This window comes from Lactuca serriola, chromosome 6, assembly GCF_051521515.1.
Source record: "Lactuca serriola cultivar US96UC23 chromosome 6, Lser_US96UC23_V15, whole genome shotgun sequence".
Taxonomy (NCBI): domain Eukaryota; kingdom Viridiplantae; phylum Streptophyta; class Magnoliopsida; order Asterales; family Asteraceae; genus Lactuca; species Lactuca serriola.
This window is the reverse complement of record NC_136413.1, coordinates 198,906,042-198,914,083: the sequence shown is the minus strand read 5'-3', so window position 1 is coordinate 198,914,083 and position 8,042 is coordinate 198,906,042. Positions and strand designations below refer to the sequence as shown.

The 8,042-nt window shown below is 33.7% G+C and overlaps 1 protein-coding gene across 1 annotated transcript; it reads left to right on the top strand.

Annotated features, from left to right (window-relative positions):
- Positions 1–392: 392 nt before the first annotated feature.
- Positions 393–2,011, top strand: LOC145057773 (uncharacterized). Its single transcript, XM_079005667.1, has 2 exons — positions 393–526; positions 1,268–2,011. The coding sequence occupies exon 2, from the start codon at positions 1,334–1,336 to the stop codon at positions 1,793–1,795; it is 462 nt and encodes a 153-aa protein (XP_078861793.1). The 5' UTR covers positions 393–526; positions 1,268–1,333; the 3' UTR covers positions 1,796–2,011.
- The last annotated feature ends 6,031 nt before the right edge of the window (positions 2,012–8,042 follow it).

The window sequence follows — 8,042 nt, the reverse complement described above, 5'->3', positions numbered from 1 at the left end:
TTTCAATCAATATAAACTTGTTTGTATAGTTTGGTTTTGATCTCCTAGCTATAAAGTTTGTATTCTGTCTTTGTTTGTTAATGATGTATGTAATTATAGTGATAAAAAAATTAAGTATAACAAACCACTAAGTAATTGTTACCCTACGAATACGTGTTGTTGAATTGTTAAAGATAGATTACATTGCAATAAAAGTGAAAAAGATGCATATCATTATAATTAATTAGATAGATAAGATAATTCATCATTATAATTAAATAGATTACATTCGAAGATACCTAACTTAAAATTAGTAAAATAGGGGACGTGAAGGTCAACCAGAAAGAGTAAAGGTAGAGGGTCCCACAAACGAAAAGATTTTCATTTCAACAAAATTTGAGTCGCATTTCATGTCAATTTACGTCTACTCTTTCAAAATTCACACGAGAAGCGGATCACCATGTGATTATCTCTATATATACCATGCTCCCTCTCCACACTCTTCTCGCCATTTTCCTGCTTGGAGAGAGAAACGACTTTCTGCTTGGTGAGTCTTCCCCCAATTTCTTTATCTAGGTTTGACCTTTTTTTTGCCGCTTATTAGCTCTATGATTCTTGCTTATCTCCTAATTTTTCTCATTAGATCTTGTTATTTCTTCACATTAGGCTCTAATTTCCATGATCGGTTATGTTAGTTTTTTGGAATTAGGTGTGGTTGTTGGATATCCGTGGATTTTGTTGCTCATACTTTTCTAGGGTTTACCATTTTTGTGTTTTACCTTCAATCTTCCGGATCATTAACTTTACCGGTCCGTATCTTTGATTATTCGTTCTGGATTTGTTAGGTGTGTGAGACTTTATTAAAAAAAATTCCTTTTTTTTTTTGGATTCTAGGGCTTTTTGTGTCCTTTCTATGTTTATTCATTGACAATGATTGTATTTGCCTTATGAGTTGGATTTAAGAATGTGTTGTTATTAGTAAGATATGATTCATGATACAATTTGTGGGACAAGACAAGTTTATATATCCAAAATCAACATCTCAATTCTGATTTTAGATATCTACTTATGGATGATAATATCAATTGTTGATTATAATAGTACATTATCCATGTTCCACATTTTTGGATCTGCACTCAATTAAAATCAAACATTATTATCGTGGATAAGGGGATCATCATATCAGATCCATGTTGTCGGATGTGAATCTTCTTCCCAAACCCAAAGACCGAGAAGTCCATGATTATTCTTTGAAGCTGACAGTTTCCCTGTTTGTTGGGCACTGCAGAATCAAGGGATTAGGAGTGTGAAGAGCTAGCAATAAAACAGTTATAGCAATCAATCAGAGAAGAAGATGAACTCAATGGAGGTATTTGGAAAATCCATGGTAGCAACAAATGTTATTTACCTGTCAAGTATACTAGGGCAAGATGAGGGTTTTGTTCACAAGTGCGATTGGAAATGTGAAAACGAGCAGGTGTGTGGGAACATGTTTCGCTGCAAACTAACAGGGCTCACACACATCTGTGACAAAAACTGTAACCAGAGAATTGTTTATGATAACAACAACTCACTTTGCAGAGTGAGCAGACAGGTTTTTCCTCTAACAGCAGCTGAAGTACAGGCTGTGAAAGGTGTTCGAAGGAAGCTGGAAGAGGAGAGTAGTGCTTGTTCTTCACCTCCGGAATCCTGTGCTTTTAAGCGCAGAAGGAGTGGACAATTCCATTCCTCTCCTTTTGAGAGATCCTTTTCCGCTGTTGCTCCCATTCCTGTTTTCACCCAACTTGGAGATAGCATTAGCATGGATATTAATTAACTAGGCTTAGCATAGTAGAGAGAGAGAGAGAGAGAGAGAGTATTATTAATAACTTTGAATCATGTTGTCTTTCTGCAAACTTTATGCAAGTACCTAAATGGCAGTCGTGCCTCTATTTGTAGGAGAAAAACTTATAATATTCGGATCTTATGTATGTAGTAACTACTTCTTTATAACTCGGCTTTAAGCAAGGAGTTGAGACATTATTACCCTTTAGTTGGCCTCTTGTCTTGTGTTTACTTGCTAACATTTGAATTTGATACATACCCCCACCCGAATCTGTTACTTGTTTGATATGAATTTTGTACCTTGGCTTGCTAACTACATCTTTTTTGGGAGTTTTAGTTGACAGGAATAGACCAGTTGAGAACCCAGGAGAAGAGTTTCATCTTTCATGTCTAACTTTGTTTCCTTTTTTGCAGGATTAATTCCTTTTTTATGTATTCTAATTATTTGGGTGTCTTTAAGATTTTGTTTTTTTTGCAGGATGGCAAGGTTTTCTCATTCAGGAGAGTTGTAAATAGTTTATGAATATACTAATAATGATTTGTTTTGTGATATTTATGAGTCTTTGATTGGTTACTGATAAATGTTTGTCTTTATCTCTTTTCAGTATTCTTTGGAATGAAGGCCCTACAGGATTTATTTCAACTTTCAAGGGTAGAGACACTGTGCAGAGAGTGTGATGACCTACATATGATGATGATGATGATGCATTGAAGAGGTTGATGGAGTAAAGAAAGAAGAAAGCAGCAGGGGGAAAAATCTTAAATCCAATGCAAGGTGATACCATCACCCAGATTTGAACTTGAGACCTCCTCATTTATATATGGATTCTTACTTCCCTTGTTTTTGTCTTTATTCCATTGCAGAAGCAGTTAAAGATTTTTAAAAACTTTGAGAGGTTGCTAGTGAAGCTAATCAGTCTCATAGCCAGCCAACATGGTATCCGTGGAGTGAAAGAATTTGAAGCTTAGCCCACAGTCTTCTCATCTTAAAAAAGAGAGCAACAAAGAATTTGAAATTCACCTCCTGTTTCTTAAATCCACATATCATGGCATCTTCTTTACACAAACCTTAGAAGAGAGAGAGAGAGAGAGAGACTCGTAAAGAAGGCCTTGTTTATATAAGGATGGTGATTCAACAAGTCTTGCTTTTGTTACTACAACCAACAAGTACACGCTTGCTGCAATTTTTGGTTTTAGGAAAGGCTGAATTCGTATTTCTCTTTTTATGAAACAAAGGGCAATATAATTTTTGATTTGTACATATTTGTTTATATTTATCCCTTCAGCTTGTTAATTTGTATATATATTTAGTTATTATTATTATTATTATTTACTTTTTAATATTTTTTTGTTTCAAAATAAGTCATTTTTGTTTTTGTATTTATTTAATATTTACTAGCTGTGATGTTTATATATTACATGAATCAATTTAAAAAGAAAAAAACTAAATATAATTGTCAAAATATTTAATAACTTTGAATTTATAAGAAAATAAGAAAAATAATAAATTACTATAATGAAAATATTTTTTATTTTTTAAATTTAAATAAATAAATAAAAATAATAAACTTGAGAGTTTTGAAATTAAAATGTAAGTTGACTAATGAAATTGATATCTTTTTGTTATAATATTTATTATAATTATTATGTTAAAATGTTATGTGATATTTAATAAAATAGAAAAACTCATAAAATATGTGGAAAAAAATATATTCAAAATAGCCACAAAATAACATCTGACAAATTGAATTAGAGTGTAACAAGTGATAAAAAGCCTTCATTTATTAAACATATGAATGATTTCTCTAGGTTTTCTTATGTCATTTTACATGGGACAATCATTGATGAGTAGTTTGGGGTTTTTGATGCTTATGTCCATCGCAATTTCGACTGCTTGATTACGTAGGTCTCGTGGTTTGACTTATGTATTGTGTTCTGAATGTCGTAATTTCTTCATATGATATTAGATTTTAACGATCTCTATATCTACGTGTTCGTTTTTTGAGTCTACTACAACTTTCGTTAAGATTACTCCCGTTAAAATGTAATATATTTTTATTTATGATTTTATAAAAAAAAACATTCATACATGTATTCATAAAAAACGTATGAGTATAAAGATCGTTAGTAAAAATATATTACTTTTTAGGGCATCCCCAAAAACGTCGACCATGGTTCTTATCAGTCCAAGCCGTTCGCACTATCGCCATTTGACCACAGAAACACTTCATCGTTGTTGATTTTGAGTTTGGAAGACACGATTTTGATTTTAGCAGGAGGAGATATCGATTTAGGGAAAAGATGTAACACACGTTCGATCTATTAATAAGGGGAGTAGACGTTAGGGGGGTTTAATTTAATAAGATATTAAAAGAAGGGGCGTGAATTGACAAAAATACTCTCATACAGACGGAGGGCACAAACGGCTGTTAAACCTTTGGACCAATTCCACAACAAATCAAAGCTTTTGGACCACCGGTGTAACCCCAAAACTTTTTGGACCAAACATCCAATTTTTGACATACCACAGGGTCCAAACTTGCAATTTTGTCATTTAAGAAACATTATTTTTAGATTTTATAAGATATTTAAAATACCATTTTCTCAACCCTGTTGGTGATTATATACTTGCACAAAGAATCATTAAGTCGACTATCAGTAAAAAAAAATTTATTTCAAAATCAAACTAATAAAAATGGAGCCAAAATACAAAAGAATTATTATATAGACAAATACTCATAAAATCATTAGTTAAATTATGAATTTATTTGAAATTAAAAATAATAAAAAGTAGGTGACAGAAATAATCAAATACAAATGAATAATTATCAATACTCATGAAATTATTAAGTTAAATTATGAATTTATTTAAATATTCAAAATCATAAAAGTGGATAACAATATTTAAATATAAATGCGAGTGGTAGAAGTACACAATACTATGACTTTGAAATCTTCGTTATTTTGACTTCAATGGGCCTTCAAACATATAACAATTATAGTAATAATTTTATGGGCATTAGGAAAAAGATAATTCAGCCACACAAGTTATTGGGGGCTGAACACCCGCCTCCCCCTGGTAAAATAGTCAAAATCCAAACCATTGCTAGTTTTTAGGACTTATGACTAAGAAAAAGATAAAGACTAATTCGTTGATAGTGTCAAAACATAAGGACCTTTAAGCAGATTTTTCTATTTATATAAGTAATAATGTGAAAAAAAGTAAGGAAATTGAGAGGAGGCAAAGGTGGCAAAAAAAAAAAAAAAGTTTAGGCATAATGTTTTTTTTTCTAGAGAATCGGATGGTATAGATGTTTGGTCCAAAAATTAGACCTTTGGTCTCTATGGTATGTCAAAAATTAGATGTTTGGTCCAAAAAGTTTTGGGGTTGCACCGGTGGTCCAAAAGCTTTGATTTGTTGTGGAATTGGTCCAAAGGCTTAACAATCGTTTATGCCCTCCGTCTGTGTGAGGGTATTTTTGTCAGTTCAAGCTCATTCTTTTAATATCTTATTAAATTAAACCTCATCATCCTAATTAATTGATACCTATCGCCAAATCCTCTATGCATTTCGTCGATTGACTCTCCTGTCACTTTCATCTTCGTTCATTACCCAGAAGCCCTAATCTCCAAGTTGAGTTTTTTTTTTTTTTATTGTGATCGCTGTTATTTCAGTGTATGAACATACCAATGTGGAATATAAGGCTCTTAGACAAACCGTTCAAAGCAAAGGTGGCTTATGGTAAGGATTTTGTAATATCTCTGTACATTACATCTTTTGTATGTGAAATCATGCTTCAACTTATTTTTGTTGTTGGTTTGAAGATGGCCACCCAACATTATTTACCATCAAGCTATACCATGGAGGTGAGTTCACTAAGTTTCCTGATGCTCAATACATTGACGGAAGTGTGAACTATGTTGACATGGTGGATATAGACATGTTTTTAGTTCATGAGTTGGATGCTATCATGAAAAGGTTCAGGTACGGTGTTCCTCCTGTGATTTACTATCACTTCCTTGTGCCTGGTGAAGACTTCCACTTTGGTCTTAAACCCTTAGGAAATGATGATGATTTACGAACTTTTGCCCAATATGTGCGTGATCACAAAATCATGAGGGTATATACTGAACATGGTGAGACAAAGTTACTTACCTACTTTATGAATCCTAAACCTGTTAGGAAGGTAACTATTGTACAAATGGATGAAATAGATGAAGATGATGATAATGAAAACCCCACAGCTGAGGTACAAGATTTACCAAGCCCACCTAGATCATCCCCTGTTGAGGTTGAGGTACAACCATTACATGTTGAGGTTCATGATAGACAAAAAGAGCTTATTGCCAATGACTTTATGGAGGCAGCTACAGAATTTGATATTGGTTTGTATCAAAAGATATTACAATCAAATATAGATGTTCATGAACATGTGCAAGTAGAAGTGGAAGAACATGTTCAGGATGAAGTATAAGAACATGCAAAGTAGAAGTAGAAGAAAATGCACAAGATGAAGTGGAACTGGATCATGGACATGAGGCTGCCATGGAAGATAACTTGGATAATTACATGGATATTTACATAGACAACTAAATGGATGATTACATGGAGACTGAAATGGAACATGATAATGGGAGCAAATCTGATGGAGAAGATGGGAGCATATTTGATAGGGGAGAGGGTAGTCACTGTGATGAGGAAGATGACAATGAGGATAGTGAGGATAGTGATTGGGTGGATGAGGAGAATATCATTCCTGAAGTTGAAGTGGATATGAGGTATTTCCACATGAGCATTGAGAATGAAGCAGAGTTTTTTGAGAAAAGACAAAGGAATAGCATGGAGAAAGATAGAAATCAGGAGCATTAAGATATGGAGTTGGATGTTATTGACAATGATGAATGGGATTCAACAGATGATGATTCTGAGATGGGCAAGAAGAGAAGATAGGTTATTAAAGAATTAGGTAAGGAAAAAAGGTGTTCTTTAGGAGAAGTTCATAAACATTTCATAAGGAAAAAGGTGTTCTTTAGGAGATGGCCTGTTAGTGATTGTCCCATGAAGATCAGCCCTCCTCCACATCGTAATTAGCCTGGTAGGCCCAAGAAGAAGAGGAAAAGATCCATGGAGGAAAAATCTCAAAGCCAGGCTTAAAGTCAGAGTCAGACTCAAAGTCATAGTCAAACAGTTGGTGCTAGTGGTATAGATGGTCATGGTCCAGGGGGGCAGTGGAAAACTCACAAGGAAGTTCATTACTGTCACTTGTAGCAAGTGTAAAAAACAAGGGACATAATGCAAGAACATGTAAGGGGCAAGGAGGAAATTGATGTGGTGTCTTGTTGGATTAACACTATGTAATGTGTTACTTTTGGGAACCATTGTGATGTTATTTTGGGTGTTTGTTTTATGGTTTTGATAATTTGGACAACTTTACCCTCCGTTTAGAATGATGTTTTTTTGGTTATGTAACAAGAAGTCGGTATGTGCAAACAATGGTTATTTACTTTGGATGTTCTTTTGTTTATGCATCATTGTCCTTTACTTTTTAGCATATTTATGTTACTATTTGGTTATGTTAAGCATTAACAGTTTGTCCCATCACTGCTAGGTCTAGTTGAACCAAAATATTTGGATGTTTGAAACAAATAACTTCATTACCCACAAACCAAAACAATACATTCACTTGCATGTCCAAAAGAGTACATTCACAAACATAGAAATCTTCCCAAATCTACCACAAAATAAACCACTAAAACATGGACAAACTACTTCATTAGAAAAAAGACAAACCCAAAAAACACCCAGCTACATATCAGGTACAACTTTAGTTTTGATTTTTATTCCTTTATTTTTCCAATATCATACTTGAACATTTGATTTTCTTCCTTTAATTTTCCAACTTCAGTCTTTAGCTTGTTGATTGATCTCAGCAACCCAGCTATTATTGATTTTGATCGTTCACACATTTGAGGGTCGATCCATCCCACAAACCCACATGTCGAATCCTAGCAAAATATAAGAAGAAATTGAGTGATCGGTGAAAAATCTTCATAACCAACCACATGAATACTAACCTCTTTAGGGAATCCTCAAAAATGTCGACCAGGGTTCTTATCAGTCCAAGCCGTTCGCACTATCGCCATTTGACCACAGAAACACCTCACCATTGTTGATTTTGAGTTTGGAAGACACGATTTTGATTTTAGCAGGAGGAGATATCGATTTAGGGAAAAGATGG

What these genes read in the sequence shown, in the direction of transcription:
- LOC145057773 (XM_079005667.1), top strand. Translation starts at nt 1,334, where the DNA reads ATGAACTCAATGGAGGTATTTGGAAAATCCATGGTAGCAACAAATGTT.